At 42.7% G+C, this 17,706-nt stretch overlaps 1 protein-coding gene across 4 annotated transcripts in view; it reads right to left on the bottom strand.

The window, feature by feature from the left end:
- The window catches only part of LOC137425440 (A disintegrin and metalloproteinase with thrombospondin motifs 3), a 192,678-nt gene that overhangs the window by 1,393 nt on the left and 173,579 nt on the right, over nt 1-17,706 (bottom strand). For all 4 annotated transcript variants that reach the window (XM_068113881.2, XM_068113882.2, XM_068113883.2 and 1 more), the window contains 3 exons: nt 15,168-15,375; nt 5,394-5,520; nt 4,646-4,726 (listed from right to left, as the gene is read on the bottom strand). In XM_068113881.2, coding sequence (XP_067969982.2) covers nt 4,646-4,726; nt 5,394-5,520; nt 15,168-15,375 — 416 coding nt within the window. The remainder of the gene's footprint in view (nt 1-4,645; nt 4,727-5,393; nt 5,521-15,167; nt 15,376-17,706) is intronic.

The raw sequence follows: 17,706 nt of genomic DNA, 5'->3' as shown, positions 1-17,706 counted from the left end.
GGCATTCTCACACGAGATAGAACTTCAACACCTTTTGTGTTTTTTGTTTTTTTTAGATTATATTTTAAATCCTTTTTCAAGATTAAAAAACAGAGTGGTCCCACACTGTGTTGAAAAATGTCATGGGGGTTGCTGGTTGTTGGTATCAACACAAGAGCAGAATTATTGCAACATATCAGAAAATCATTGATCTGTCCTGCGAATCGAAGAGGAACGACAGACGCGCTTTTAATTGTGAGGCAGTTGCAGGAGAAGTACATGGAGAAGAGGAAGAAGTTGTTTCTTGGGTTTGTTGATCTGGAGAAAGCATTCGATCGGGTTCCACGCAAAGTATTGACATGGGCATTGAGGAAGTTAGGAGTGGAGGAATGGTTGATCACAGTAGTGATGGCAATGTACAAAAGAGCGCGCACAGCTGTAAGGACGAAGGACGGGAACAGTGGTGAGTTTGAGGTGAAGGTGGGAGTGCATCAGGGGTCGGTACTAAGTCCACTACTATTTGTAGCTGTGATGGAGGTGCTGGCTCAGAACGTAAAGGAGGGTTTACCATGGGAGTTGTTGTATGCAGATGATCTGGTGTTGATTGCGGAAAGTATGGATGGACTGAAGGAAAAGATGAACACGTGGAAGGAATGTATGGAGACAAAAGGTCTGAAGGTGAATATCGGAAAGACGAAGGTGATGGCAAGTGGTAAAGCATGTGGTGAGGTGGAAAGAACTGGGAAGTGGCCCTGTGCTGTGTGTAGGAAGGGTGTCGGAGTGAACTCCATTCAGTGTACAATGTGCGCTGAGTGGGTTCATCAAAAATGTAGTGGTCTGAGAGGGTCATTAACCAGTGTGGCAGCTACATTCAAATGTAAGGTGTGCACAGAGGGAGCTGCAGATGGAGGAAATGTTGAGTTGGATCTTGGAGATGGCGTGAAGCTGGAAGGTGTGAAAACATTTTGCTACCTCGGAGACATGCTGAATGGAGAAGGTTGATCAGACTCGGCAACGGTTGCTCGAGTGAGATGTGCATGGAAGACGTTTCGGGAATTGAGTGGCGTGCTGATGATGAGGGGAGTGTCGTTGAAGCTGAAGGGAAAGGTGTATGTTACATGTGTGAGAAGTGTTTATGATTTATGGGAGCGAGACATGGGTAATGAACGTAGAGCAGCAACGAAGGTTGGAAAGGGTGGAAATGCGAATGGTTCGACGGATGTGCGGAGTATCGTTGAGAGAGAGGAAGACAAATGATGAATTGCGAAAGATGATGGGAATTGATGCTGTGAAGAGGAACAGGTTGAGATGGTTTTGTCATGTGTTGAGGAAGGAAGAAAGTGACTGGTTGAGAAGAGTGATGGAAATGAATGTAGAAGGAAGTAGAAGACGGGGAAGACCGAGAAAGACTTGGCTAAAGATGGTGGAAGAAGAAATGCGGGCAAGGGGGTTAACAAGGAGAGATGCAGAAAATAGGGCAAAATGGAGAAGATTGTCATGGGGACCGCAAGGCTAACCCCCGCTCTGGCAGGGAAAATGGCCTTTAAAATGCATGTTGTTGTTGTCCTGCGAATAAACTGGCTAACAACTTTTTCCAAGGGGCCATCTTTTTATTCTGTACATGCTGTAAATTGACTCCTTCCTTGAGTCCCATAAATACCAATTACTCATCCTCCCTTTGTGTCGACTTAAATACAAGTACATGGCATATATATATACCTGTGTGTGTGTGTGTGTGTGTGTGTGTGTGTGTGTGTGTGTGTGTGTGTGTGTGTGTGTGTGTGTGTGTGTGTGTGTGTGTGTGTGTGTGTGTGTGTGTGTGTATGTATGTGTATGTATATATATATATATATATATATATATATATATATACATATATATATATATATATATATACATATATATATACATATATATATATATATATACATATATATATATATATATATATATATATATATATATATATATATATATATATATACATATATATATATATATATATATATATATATATATATATATATATATATATATATATATATACATATATATATATATATATACACACATGCCGATATACACACACGCCGATATGCACACACATACCGACACGCGCACACACACACACACACGTCAAAATATACCCCTTGGACACCTTTAGATCCTTTACACCCCTTAGACCCCTTCAAACCTATTTTGACCCTTTTGAGACATATACACCTTCTTTGATAATTTTCAGACCTATTAACTTTTTAAGACCCTTTGGACACTTTTGACCCCTTTTGTTATTTCGCCCCTCGACCCATTTAGACCCCATTAGGCCATTTTATGAGCCTAAGACACTGGGAAATACTTTAAACTCATTTTTATGACACTTAAAACACTTTAGACCCCTCAGAAAATTTGAAACAAATTCCCCCCTAAAATTGGTTTTGACGACCTTTTCCGTGCACTATTTGCGGCGCATCACAAATTGCAATGACGAATATAAACTCATAACCGAAATGTGAAACAAACTACTGATCTATGAATCATCGAATGGGAAGCCAGAATGAAATGCTTTGGGAAATTGCTGAAAGCAAAGCTATGGGGAGTATAGAGAGAAGGGGAACATCAGGAGTTAGAGAAACGATGTCGAGAGGGATAGGTGCCTGGAGGTGGTCGGTTGGTATCGGAAGAACTTTGGTCATCTTCCGTCAGGCGGTAGTCCCAAAACATGCCTAAACCCGTTTCTCAGCTGAGCTTTCATAATGTCACCCACACCAAGCAGTACTTCGGAGGTGTACAAGCATGGATTGGAAATCTTAGCTGATAGAATGGAACGAGGTTGTCAAGGTTACCAGCTATACCCACTGCGATATCTGCTCACTGAATATTGACAATGTATTCCCGTTTCTACCAATACACACCAAAAAATTCCTCATTTCAGGTGAGACATCTACGAACCCCCATTTATCGATGGGTACCTTTGCTAGTATATATATTTATTTTTTTTATAAACAGGAATCAAATTCCTGTTTGAATATATATATACTGAAACGCAAAAGAAACTTACCACCTTTGAAACCTTTAAATATCAACAATAACACTGCGTGTAGTAAATGTGTGAACTTATTTGTGGACAATAGTGTCCTCACTGTCAGACAAAACGGTCACAGATGGTCACTTGAACCTTCAATGGTCACTTCATAGCACAGCTGTTGAACAGCCGTTTTGACTGTCAGTGATTAGCCAAGGGGTACGGGATGATTTTAATGAGCGGCACGTGATGTCTTGATATTGGCTTTAAAAAGGCCAGTGCAAAATGGGCATTTCAATCAACATGCCACGATTGTCAAGGGATCAACCACAGCGTGCCCTGGGCATGCTGCAAGGCGGACTGAGCTACCTGCCACACACGCTATTGAAAGGGGACTGACATTGCACCCTGTGCTGTTCTGTACTGTAGAACAAACTGATGAGATGGTGTATCTTGGTCAAAAACTTGACATGTCATCAATAAAATGCCAATGTTTCAATTAGCAATTGTTGGTTTGTACGGTAGCTCAGTCCGCCTTGCAGCATGCCCAGGGCACGCTGCCGTTGATCCCTTGACAATCGTGGCATGTTGATTGAAATGCCCATTTTGCACTGGCCTTTTTAAAGCCAATATCAAGACATCACGTGCAGCTCATTAAAATCATCCCGTACCCCTTGGCTAATCACTGACAGTCAAAACGGCTGTTCAACAGCTGTGCTATGAAGTGACCATTGAAGGTTCAAGTGACCATCCGTGACCGTTTTGTCTGACAGTGAGCACACTATTGTCCACAAATAAGTTCACACATTTACTACACGCAGTTATTGTTGATATTTAAAGGTTTCAAAGGTGGTAAGTTTCTTTTGCGTTTCAGTATATATGTGGTGCAACACTGTATGACACTGTATGCAACACTATATGCAACACATATATATATATATATACAGGGTGAGCCAGAAATATGGTCATTTTTGAAATTCGTGTGAAGGAAATAAAAGATTGTTTTTCAAAACAAATTCTTACAAGAAAGTGAAGTACAAAACATGCCATTTATTTGTGGGGGAAAAAACATCGACGAGATGCGCACCATTTCGTCTGACACGTTCCTCTGATCTTGGACGCCAATTATTCATGACGTTCTGCAACATGGCCACGTCAATATCATTGATTTTGCCTCTGATGTTTTCCTTAAGTTCATGGAGAGTTTGTGGACGGTTAACATACACGTTATCCTTTAGATATGACCACAATAAATCACATGTAGTCAAATTGGGTGACCTCGCTGGCCATGGAATATCGCCGTTTCTGGAAATGACATGCTTTGGAAAGAGTGCTCTTACAGTAGTCATGGACACTCTGGTGGTGTGGGAGGTTGAACCATCTTGCTGAAACCACGTCATTGGGCTAACTTCTGCAAAACTAAATCGGTTAAAAAAAAAAAAATGCATCTTGTGTACTTCAATATCATTAATGAATTTATTTTGAAATACTATTTTTTATTTCCTTCACACGAATTTCCAAAATGACCATTTCTGGCTCACCCTGTATGTGTATATATATATATATACATGTATATATATATATACACACACCATAAAAGGGTACTGTTTTCTTCTCTTGAAGTTTCATCATGAAGATTCTTACATGGTTTGTATGCAAGAGAATCTCCTTCAGCGCGGGAAAGAAACACGACTTGTGGTTGCTGTTTCTGAGGCAGGATTGCATCTGTTGCTCAACGAGATACAATACAACAGGGTAGGAAGAGAAGAAACATACAAATGGAACTCGATTAGGTTGGTGATTTTGGTTGCATCATTCATGTAGTTTCTTTCAAAACACCATTACCGTTCTTTGTTTGGTTTTTTTTTTTTAAACCCAAAGATTTAACCCATTCACTGCTCATTGAAGTGCATGTACATGTCCAAGTCCCAAGACTATCCATAATTACTATACTTAAGTTATGGTTTCATAAGTAGTGTAGTTCGTTGTATTGCAAATCTAAGACAAATCGATTGATAACACATTGATGAACATCAGCAATTCATTCTGATAAGAAATACAAGGATACACGACTACCATTGTATACCATAGTATACAATGTGCATGCAATATAGCAGTGAAGGTTAACCAGTCATTTTGTGATCTACCTCTAGATAAAATGCATGATAGCTATTATTATAGGACTCTGTAAATAAAATTAATGGATACTTTTTTTTCAGCCAAATATTACGTTGGGTCGTGGACCTATTGATCAACTTTCACGGAAACTTTGTGAGTCAGAGATTTAAATAAAAGGTAATCATCTTGCTGAGTATAGAAATCGTTGTGTGTTTCTAGCCTGTGTCCATGTGACATGTCCTATTCTCAAATTCCATCATGCCCATGTGCATACCATTGCAGGGTGCTTCGTCGCATGCTTTTGCTTCTTTCGGCTTCTTTCCTTGGCACTCCCCACCAGACTTCCTTTTTCGACAAAACACCCGCCGCTGTTGCACTCCTTTTCCACATGTTACTGAACACTGTGATGGGGATGTGGAAATGGAAAATGGCTCATGATGAAAATTTGGACTGAGATATGCTATATGTATTTGTGACAACATTAGATATAGTAAAGAAAGTGATGTTCGCACCATGATGATGACAGCAATATGAGTTTAAGGGGATATAAACGAGGAAGAATAATATCAGTGTTTTTACATACTAAAATACAATGCCTGCCAGCGTTGATGGTGTAATGGTTGGAGTGTCCACCCTGAGTCTAGGAGGTCGGTGGTTCAAACTCCGGCCGATTCATGCCAAAGACTAAAAATGATGCATACTCCCTTGCTTGATGTTCAGCATTTGAAAAGTATAGGACAGAGACAAACAACCATAGGTTGGTAATACTAGTGCAGGCTTTGATGGGCCTAATGGCCTCCTCCTGCATCAAAATTCCTTGCAAGGGAACTCGTATTGTCATACTAAAATACACAATTTGCTGTCTGTCTGACCACGATGCATTTGTTCGTTACTTATCCAATCTAAACCAAACTTGCCAGGGGGACTGAGGGTCACCCGATCGCGGAAATGAAGTCGCAACATGTCCCTGTGGCATTAGCATGAACAATAGTAACTAGAACGGCACTGGGTCGAGCACATCCCTCCGCGAGGCGGAAGTTTGTTTTGGATCCCACTAATAGGCCGGATCTGGATTCGGACCTGAACCAAAATCTAATCGGCTTGTTCTAGTCACCGAACCAATTCGTCCACCAAGTTTAGTCATAACTTTTTGAGATATCGTGCTATGTCTCGCTTTTCGCCTGATCTCTCAATGGTGAAGAATGACTTAAATTCTAGTCGCCGAATCCGCAACTTCACCAAAATCTAATCATTTCGTCCTTGTCACATGAGCTACATCTCAGCCAAATTTCGTTTGAATCAGTCCACAACTTTTTGAGATATTTTGTTCAGAGACAGACAAACAGACAAACAGACGGGTGAAAACATAACCTCCATCCATCTTCGGTGGCAGAGGTAACTAGAACGCCACTCAGTAGAGCGCATACTCCCGCCGTGAGTGGCCGCTGCTGAGCCCTATCTTCCAATGGTAAAAATTCCTGGATCGGGAATAATATCCTGAGCTTCACCAAAAACTAATCAATTCTTCCTTATCCCAAGGGCAATCATCCCACCAACTTTCATCCAAATCCGTTCAGAACTTTTCCAGATATCTTGTTCACAAACACACGAACACACACACACGGACGGACACGATCGAATGCATTACTCCCTGGTGGGAGTCCCTGGCGGGAGTAATAAGGATAATAGCATGGCTGAGTCGATGGCATAAGAGGCTCAGCGATTGTTGTGACCCTTTTGCTCCCCTCCCCCAGCGAGTTTTTAGCATTGGAAAAATGCTGTGTGAAGGTGTATAAATAGCTTATCGTGGCGTTCCGTTGGGTCCACATAACGGAAGTAAAAAAAATATTATAACTACAAACTATTAAGTGTATCCGTATGACGTATGATGACCTTTACAGTCACAAGTTGTTTAACACAAGAAAGAAAAACATTTGGAGGAGACCCGATATCCTTGAGGCATTCCATGCTAATCGCATCCCCCACCGACAGATATTTGGAGAAAATTGGACGTGTACAATGTACATGTTTACCTACACATTGGCAATGTATAGGCTACAATTCTCTGGTCCACAAACCTCCCAAAAGTAAAATAAATATAACCACAAATTAATCAATTCCGTTGGATGATAATGGCATTATAATATTCACATTATCTTCTACTAGGGCATGCCCGTACGTGGGTGCCCGTTCCTTGCCAAAAAAAACAAAAAACGCTACCCGTACGCTCTACCCCGCCCGTACGCCCGTAAACAAAAAAAACAACGCTCTTCGCTTCCGCCCTTCGCTCTGACTGAATTGGGAGAAATAATGCGCATAAGAAATCGAGAAATTATTATTTTCTCCGGAAGAAATCGAATTACGAACCGTAATGGCGCACGCGCTCGGCTCGGCTCGCTCTCACATCGGCCACGCCTACGGAACAACGCGTTCTGTGATTGGCTGCCGGAAGTGCAGTCTTCACTGTCCGGAAGGTCGCAAATCGCAGTTACGATGAATCGCAAATTAGTTTTAATTAGTTTTAAAACATAGTTTAACGGCAACATAGTTTTCCAACGTGAAATAAATGAATACGCTCTCAAATGTGCCGTCCGAGGCAGAGTCTGTTCGCCACGTTCGGCACACGTGATAGCTCGCTGCTCTCTGATTGGTTGAATCGTTTTTTGGACATAGCTCGGTAACTACTTCTCCGATTAATATGAAACCTTGAAAAGGCACATCCTCGGGTCCCCAGCAATATACCTGGCAAGTTTCAAGTATATCGGACCCGTGGTTGTCGAGAAACAGCGGTCACAGACATACAAACATACAAACATACAAACATACACACAGAGATTACTGGAATTATAGATAGATAACTGTACATTTCGATCTGTCTGTCTGTGTGTTACCTATACACTCCTACTCCTCTGGATGAATTTGGACCAAATTTATCACAGAGGTGAAAGGTTGTATCAGCCAGGTTTTTATCAGGGTTGTATCAGCTCCTTTGGCCGCTGGGAAACCCCCAGGAAAATGATGGGGGTATACTTCCTCGCTGTTGCTGTTGGTTTGAACAGCGCCACCATTGGGGAAGTTCAGTACTACAACATGCATTGAATTTCCCCAGACAACTACCTGACTGTCATCTTCTGTTATTCTCACCACCACTATAGCTAGCTTCTCCCTTCACTGGGGATGGGTACTTTTGCTCGTTACAATATATATATATATATATATATATATATATATATATATATATATATATATATACATACATACATACATACATACATACATACATACATACATACATACATATATACATACAGTCACGTGAAAAAGTAAGTACACCCCATGTAAAGTTTTGACTTTTTCAACATACAGCTATTTGATCTTCATTTCAACAATATTGGTAGATGAAGGTGATATAATACAACAAATATCATGAAACATTTACATTTTGTAGTCCATTGTATAATTTAAATAAACATAAATGCAAATTTCACATGTGGAAAAACTAAGTACACCCCATTAAATGTTTTTTAAAATCTTTTTAACATATGTGGACATATCAACATTTGATCTTCATTTAAACAGTATCTATATATATAAAACTGTGTGTGTGTGTGTGTGTGTGTGTGTGTGTGTGTGTGTGTGTGTGTGTGTGTGTGTGTGTGTGTGTGTGTGTGTGTGTGTGTGTGTGTGTGTGTGTGTGTGTGTGTGTGTGTGTGTGTGTGTGTGTGTGTGTGTGTGTGTGTGTGTGTGTGTGTGTGTGTGTGTGTGTGTGTGTGTGTGTGTGTGTGAGTGAGAAAGAGAGAAAGACAGTGAGTGAGTGACTGAGACTGATAGACTCCTAAACGGAGACGCTTACGTGCTTGATATTTGACATAGACATACAGTGTTTTGCATTGAGCGTGGGACGAACATGGCCGAACTCAAAATATTTGACGATTCATATTTACCTCAGCGCACGGAATCAGAGCAGGTGGGCGCTGATTCGCCCAGAGCGATCACGTGATGACGCTATGAAAAAAAAAATCGCTCGCTTTGCCAAGGGGCTCGCTCCCCCCCCCGTTCCCCTCCCCTCCCCCGCCCGGCAATGCCCCCCCCCCCCCCCGTTCCCCTCCCCTCCCCCGCCCGGTACTTCTGCTAGTCTATAGATAAAGGTGATCTAATTGAACAAAAAACAATGATAAATTGACTTTGCAATAATTTATTCAACAAAAAATTGTTGCACAGCATGCACAATTGCATGCACAGCTCGTTTCAAATCCCCCCACAACATCTCGATGGGATTTAGATCCGGGCTTTGACTTGGCCATTCCAGAACCTTCCATTTCTTTCTTTTTAGCCATTCCTTGGTGGATTTACTGGTATGTTTAGGGCCATTGTCATGTTGCAAGGTCCACCTTCGGTTGAGCTTCAACTTTCTGACAGATGGCCTCACATTATCCTCAAGCACCCTCTGGTGCAATGAAGAATTCATAGTGGATTATATGATTGTGAGCTGCCCAGGCCCTGATGCAGTAAAGCTGCCCCAAACCATAATATTTCCACCACCATTCTTTACAGTTGGTATCAGGTTCTTGTGGTCAAATGCAGTCTTTGGTTTTCGCCAAACATGTCTTCTGGTACTGTGGCCAAATAGCTCTATCTTTAACACATCTGTCCAGAGCACATTGTTCCAGAAGTGCTGGTCTTTGCCTAGGTGTTCATTGGCAAACTTTAGTCTTGCCCTGATGTTCTTTCTGGACAGCAAAGGTTTCCTCCTGCCACATCTCCCATGTAGATCAAATTTGTGCAGCCTCTTTCTAATGGTAGACTCGTGCACTTTGACATCAACAGTGGCAAGAGCTACCTGTAGGGTCCCATGATGACATTCTGTGGTTCTTAGAGACTTCTTTCAGCATCTTGCGGTGTGCTCTCGGGCTGAACTTGGTGGGGCGGCCTGGCCTGAACAAGTTGGCAGTTGATTGGAATCTTCTCCACTTGTAGATGATCTTCCGGACAGTCGAATGATTGATTTCAAATTGTTTGGAGATCTTTTTAAATCCCTTCCCAGACTCGTAGGCATCTATAACCTTCTTTCTGAAGGCCTCAGAGAGCTCTTTTGATCTAGGCATGGTGATGCCACACACTTCAACAACAAAGAGCAAACCAAACTAAATGTCTGAGGTTTAAATAAGACAGGTTCCTCCAAGATCCTCTCTAACGATGTTCTAATCATTTGCACCTGAGCTGATGCACCTGATTCTAATTTTAGGTATTTGAAGTAGTGATAAATGTAGGGGTGTACTTACTTTTTCCACATGCGAAATTTGCATTTATATTTATTTAAATTATACAATGGACTACAAAATGTAAATGTTTCATGATATTTGTTATATTATATCACCTTTATCTATCAATATTGTTGAAATGAAGATTAAATAGCTGTATGTTGAAATATGTTGAAAAAGTCAAAACTTTACATGGGGTGTACTTACTTTTTCACGTGACTGTATATTAAAATAAAACACAATACAATATGCTTGTTTGTCCGGCCGTCTGTAAATTCCATTGCACCCATTTGTTGGCCAGCTTGGCTGACTCGACTCACAATTTCAACATGCTGAAAAATTCCATGGCCGCCATGTTGGTACATACTGCTATGCGAAGCCTAAGACGTCTTTGGAGCTTTCATATTCACAATCGCCATGCCCTCCCTATAAGTTTTCCCTTCAGTGTAAAATGGCCAAAGTGACAGTTAGATGGATTTTGAGCTGATAGGCATCACGAGCCTTGTGAAGATAGGCCTCAGCGTTTGAGGCAGCGGTCTGTTGCCTTACACACCGCCAAATAAGTATGTAGCATTCTCTCAAGCAGGGCTTAAACCCATGTCATCATAAAGGTCTTTGTCTGAGGTCGTTATTTACTTTTATCGATTTGATATATATATATATATATATCAGGAAGAAGATAGATCGATTTTGGGTCTTGGTCACAACCTGCTCATGGTCACATATCTGTTCGGCATAATCTCATGGGATTGTGAGTTAAACAGGTGACCGTGACGAGTTGTGACATGTAGGAGCTGTTTCAATCCTGGCTTCTGCGAAGTTGGTGATTGCATGATGGGGTGGGGAGGGGGGGTTGGGGCGGGGGGGGGGGAAGAGCTAAATATTTTAATGTGGGAATGGCCATTGGCTTTTATGATGAGGAGGCAGGTGAGGATAGGACAGCGTTGGGGTTGGGAGGGAAGGGGTGGGGCAAAATGGGTCAGTTTTGTTTTGTTTTGGGGGGGGAGGGGTTGAAGGCTTGGAACAGTGAGGGGATTGATGCCTTTGGGTTGGGAGAGGGAGTGTGAGGACTTGGGTATGTGAGGGGGAGGAGAGTTGAGGACTTGGAAGTCACACTTTGCCTTGTGCGGTTGTTCCGCTGGTGCCTGCTAGCATTAATAATAGCTAGAATGTAAGACCCTTCGCATCGCTGATGGGACTACCAATCTTTGTGTAATTGCTAAAAAGAAAACGGTTGTTAATGGGGAAAATAAAATTAGGTGGTCACCCAGCTCTACAATCAAACAGCAAGGAGGAGGAGATTTTGTGGAATATTCATCACAGCCTTTTTAGATGCTGAATTGCAAATAATATACAACACACTAAGAGGAAAATCAAAGTAAAGATAATTTATTTCCCTCCCCCTCCCTTCTTTCTTTTGATCAAACTGTCTGGGGTACGTATTAGGCATGGCCAGGCCATGACAGGAAAGAAACTCTGATATCTGCATTTGCATAATAGCGAACAAATGGGGCTTTTCATTTCCTCAGCTTAGCTACTATGGCTAATCTATGGAGCAAGAACAAAAAAAGGATTCCTGGGAGATCCTGCCCTCGGTCCGGGGATAGCCAGCATCATAGGTTGGTGTTGTCAGTTTTGCCAAGTGTGCCTTTGTATCCATACACAACCTTCCTGCGAGTTTCGATAATCCACCGTGGTTGGTTTCATTGAAATCTGTTAATCCGTTCTCAAGTTGCAGCATGACAAGCAAGCAAACAGACAGACATGGCACCTTTTATAATACAGATGACATTAACATTGATGATCGACCTACATAAAACAGTGTATTTGTACATTTGTCTGTTCCCCTTCATGAGGACAATTTGAGTAGGGTTTTAAAAGCCAATCTTTTACCATGACTGTGTTCACTTCAGTCTATTTTTGAGGATAAAAAACTCAAAACATTTTCGATAAGAGTATTTACATTTTTTCCTATTGGATTTGCAGATGGTGGCTGGCAAACCAAGCCTCAAGGGTGGTGTACAGATGTGTGTTTTTTTTAAATAACAGTAAATACAAGACACGGCGAGGTGAAATTTGCTATACATGATGTGCAATGTGCACACAGTAAAATGAGTGTTTATTTATGTCCATAGGATGTCTAATAAAAAAAGAAGATGCAAGATAGGTCGAGGCTTCAGACTTTGGCACAAGGCTGTCCCGTCAAAATGTAACGACCTAGAAAATGAAGAAAATAGGGTCACGTTTGTACATGTAGTGTTTGGAAGTAATGCTTCTTGCAATGAAACATCATGTTGTGACTTTTATGGGGGTAGTTAAGAGAATACCATAGGAAAGGTAGGATTGAATATAAAATATTATTGACCGTGTGACGTGTAGGAGCATTTCGATGTAATAAGTAGGGAAAATGTAGCTTAAGGCTGTGTTTACATGTGCACCATATGGGGGATGGTGCTGTGTTAATTAGTAGTAGTAGGGTTTAAGGTTAATTTCACCTGTTTGTGATACCCTCTGTGGCCATCCCTAACATTTATAACATCAGCCAGCCATTATTCACGCTACATGGACACAATACGACAAAGGCCCGCCTAGGAGAGGCGGAGCTACAATGGTTCGATGGGCGGGAGACAGGGCCAGAAGGACAAACACCCTTCCCCACCACCACCCCCCCCCCCCCCGCCCCGAATGACGGGGCCCGATGAGGCGGGAGGAGCTCGCGATTCTGTCGGAGAAAGACATTTTTGTTTCTCTGAGGGGAGCATTGGCGGTGTGACCGTGAGGAGGCTCATTGGCTCGGGTGTGCTTGCTGCTGGACGTTTTTCTTTCTTTCCCTAAAAAGGAGATTGTTATTTCTCATGCCAAAAGAGCGTGAAGCGGTGGACGGAGGAGAAGGCAATGAAAGCCGTGCTCCCTGCTCGCCTCAGTCCTGGGGGCCTGTGGTGCCTTCGACACACGGCGTTGCCGCCATTTTCCGGGCTCCCACCTGGTGGCGTCGGGCTTTGACAGCCGCTGACATTACCACAAGATCCATTTTGCGGCCAGCTGAATGCCGGAACGTGAATCTTCTTTTATTACCTGACCCTGTGAGTGTTTTGTGTGTCTGTGTGGATCATCCTCACCATAGCATTTTTTTTTACTTCAGCATTTATTTCGTTTATTTTCATTCTGCGCCTCATTTTATTGTAAATAATTATTGCTACCATTTTTATTGTCATGTTCTTGGTTGGGTTTCGGAATAAACCCATGTGTTCGCGAGGATAAATGCTTCGTGGTTCTTCCGCACCGGGCGCGTCAATAACCGCCATAATTGCAGATCACCTCGGGAGTTAAAGCTGGTTCGGCTCATCCCTCCAAGGTTTGGTGGTAACCAACTGCGGATGCGACAATATCTTAGTCTCCTTGAATATTTTGTTGCCACTTCACTCAAGTAAGTGCCTGTAAATGCTCCATATAGGCCCATCATTTTTGACAGGCTTTTATACTAGTAGTATTAAGGATAACTAGAGGTGCCACTTTATAACTGTGGGCAGTTATGGCTGGGTACCAAGTCTCCCAACTTTGAAAAAAAACTCCGCTTTGATCGATACATCCCCCGACATCCTCTTAATATAACTTAAATCAGAATTTGACTAAAAATATTCAACTCAAAAAAATGGAGATTCAAAAAAAGAAAAAATATATGCCACACCATTCGACAATGACGTTTAAATTATCATACTTTCTTCCCAAAGACTTGTAGATCATGTGTGTGAAGTTTCACATTGATTTAGTAAGCCATTCTGGAGAATACAAAATTGCACGTTTAATTTTTCAAGTAATTAAATAATTATGTCTGCCAGATCATGCAACCGATCATGTTGAAATTTCAAACATGTTCCGCATGACTACTAGATCATACTTGATAAGTTACACATGGATCTATGAAGTGGTTCAAGCGAAACGATTTCTTTTGAGATTTTTGTTCACTCCAATATGGCTGCCAGACCATTTGACCTATGAGGTATAAATTTACACCTTATATTCCCCAATCATGTGTGTGGAGTTTCACATCAATCTAGTAAACCAATTTGAGAAGATATTTTAAGGTTTTCATTTTCAAACCAATATGGTTGCCAAACCACATGACCGATGTCATCAATTTGATTCTCCCATACAATTAATCCGTAGATCACCCTCAATTTTCATACTGATCGGATGAAGAGTTCTACATATCCAATTTTGGCCGGCATACCACTTCACTGATGATGTCATCGTTTGCAACACTTATTCCCCAAGGGCAGTACTCGACATGTGCCGTTTCATTTTTATTTTTTTCGTGGAGCGGTTTTGGAGAAGAGCTCCAAAGTTTTTCCTTTATTACAAAATGGCTGCCACACCACGTGACCTATGATGTCATAATTATCATTAAACAAAATTCTACATGAGTCATTCCTTTGGGTAAAATTTCATGTCAACTGGACAAGTTATTGCAGAGAAAATGAATTTCAAAGAAAATAAATGTCTAAAAACGGCGGAATAATATTATCGAATAATAATAATAAAAAGAAGAAAATCAATGGGGTACCAGCCTGTAGGGCACAATGAAATGGAACTCAACTATGTGGAATGATATGCACATGCCCCCCCTCCCCCTTCCCACCCTATTCCCCAGGCTACCCCCCCACCCCATTCCCACCCCAGCCCCCCCTCCCCATTCCCACCCCCCTCCCCCCTTGGTAGTGGGTGTTTCTCCTTATTATAAAGAAGAGGAAGAGTGATGGTAATTTAAAGTTTGATGTTGCACTGACCTTCGACCAGGCACCAGTTCGCCACTTCTTGGGACAGGGTGCGACCTGACATAATCGTCGTTTGGCAGGCCGCTCGCCTTTGCAGAACTTGCTATGTACCTCGACATAAGAGCCATCGTGTTGCGGATGCAGACATTTAACGACACGCAGCTGGTAGCTCTTCTCTCCACACGTTCGGGAACATTTCTCCCATTCTTTTGCTACCCATCTGGCATATGCAAGCACAAGATGAATGTGATTTTGCATACTACAATACTATGCTTCCAACAGGTTATAAAATAACAAGGTGCAATTTACCATCATTTGTTCTGGTGTGATTTAAGCCCTGAGATGACCAGTTCTATAAGCGCATTTTTTTTTTTTTGTATACATAATCAAGGCTCGTTGAAGAGCTAACATTTATCACACATACAAATCAAACAGACAAACAACCAAAGTATAGAAGAAGGGGAGCGGTAGACAAGATGGGGAGAGAAGGGGAAGCACATGAACACAACATTTATGAGGGACATCGGGAATGTGTGGGAGGGAGAGGGCTTGGGGGGAGGCGGCGTGGGAAGGGGTGGGGGGGGGGGGGTTGGGAGAAGTATAAACACAAGGACACCAAGGACTTCCAGGAAAGAAGTTGGTATTTCAAAAAAGAGGATTTGGGGTGAAATTAGCGGGGGTAGAAAAGATCAAGGTTTTGGATGGGGGAAGATAAGAGATGGTGGTGAACAGCTGTTTTGAAGACCTGGAGGGAGGAGTGGGATTGAAGGGAGTGGGGGAGTTTGTTCCAGAGGCAGGAGAAAAGAGGAATGAAAGAGCGAAGGTGAGTGGAGCGTCTTGGTTTTGGCAGTTTAACCAGAAGAGGGTTGCAGGCAGATCTTGTGCGACCTTCAGGAATATTTGGGGGACAGAGCCCAGAGAGAGCTGGAGGAGCAAAGCCGGAGAGGAGTCGGTAGAAAACAGAAAGACCACCAACCTGCCTGCAGTGAGTAAGTGAAAGGCCCTCGGAGGTAGCTTCATCACGGGAGATTCCAATGATTCTGAACGCTTTGGTTTCAACAGCATGAAGGCGAGCTAGGTGTGAGGCAGGAGCACCAGCCCAGAGGGGAGAGCAGTATTCCATTGAGCTGCGGATGAAAGCCTTGTATGTGGTGAGGAGCTCAGGTGTGCCAAGGAAGGACTTCGCACGACGGAGGATGCCCAGTCGGCGACTGGCTTTGGAGGCCAGATTTGAAATGTTGTTTTCCCAGGAAAGATCATGGCAGATAGTGAGATCCAAAAGCTTGAGTGACAGAACTTCTTGGAGAGGATTATTCAGAAAGTGGATGGGAGGGTTGTCCAGTCGGTCTTTTCGGAGAGACATCGTAAGACTGTGAGATTTGTCAGGATTGAAAGACATGTTCCACTTGTTTGCCCAGTCTGTGATTTTGTCCAGGTCTGCAGAGGGTGAGGAGGCTGCAGACTGCCGATCTGAGGGATGAGGAATGGAGCGGCAGAGAGTGGACTCATCAGCAAAGAGATAGAGAGGATTATCAAGAGAGTCGGAGAGATCATTGGTGAAGACCAGAAAAAGAACAGGGCCCAGAACACTGCCTTGGGGAACTCCAGCCTGAACAGGAAGAGGAGATGAGAGAACCCCATTCAGGGCCACACGTTGACTACGACTCGAGAGGAAGTCCGCCATCCATGCGTGGAGATTTCCATGGATACCAAAGGAGGAGAGTTTGGTGAGCAGAGCGGGGTGCCAGACCGTATTGAAGGCACGTGATATGTTGAGGGAGACAGCTCTAATTTCCTGTTTGGCATTGAGGACCTCCATCCATTGTTGAGACAGCAGAAGCAGCATGTCCAGAGTAGAGTGACCTGGTCTGAAACCAAATTGATGATCAGAGATCAAGCCATTGGAGAAGAGGAAAGATTTCATATCCGAAGCAATGATGGATTCCATGACTTTGCTGATAATTGGGAGAAGGCTGATTGGTCTGTAGTTGCTAGGATGTGTTTTTGCACCTTTTTTGTGTAAAGCGGTGATGTTGGCTAATTTCCAAGAAGATGGCAGTTGACCTTGAGCAAAAGAGCGGGTGAAGAGAACAGAGAGAGGGAGTGAAAGAGCGGAAGAACAGGATTTTAGGACCTGTGGGCTGATGCCGTCAGGTCCAGTTGCAGAATCATAGTCGAGGGTTAACAGAAACTTTTCCACCTTGTCAGGAGGAAAGGACAGAGTCCAGGAGCAGCTGAGTACGACTGGGTACGGTGAGTACAGAGAGGGATGGGTTTGAGACACAAGATTTAAAGGCAAACACAGAGTTGAGACATTCAGCTTTTTTACGTGCGGAGTCAGTTGGGTAGCCGTTTGAGGTAAGGGAGGGGATGGAGGGCGAACAAACACCGGAAACAAATTTGACCAGACGCCACCAGGATTTGGAAGAGGGGGACAGATGAGAGAGTTCGGTCTTGAGAACGGAGAGATATTGTTTCCTGGCTCTCCTGAGGGTGGACACACACTTGTTTCGGGCTTTGTGAAAGGAAATGAGATTTCCTTCCGTTGGAT

Source organism: Myxine glutinosa, chromosome 4, assembly GCF_964187855.1.
Source record: "Myxine glutinosa chromosome 4, kmMyxGlut1.1, whole genome shotgun sequence".
NCBI lineage: Eukaryota > Metazoa > Chordata > Myxini > Myxiniformes > Myxinidae > Myxine > Myxine glutinosa.
Note: the sequence above shows the minus strand (reverse complement) of the source record. Positions and strands in the feature narration are given on the sequence as shown.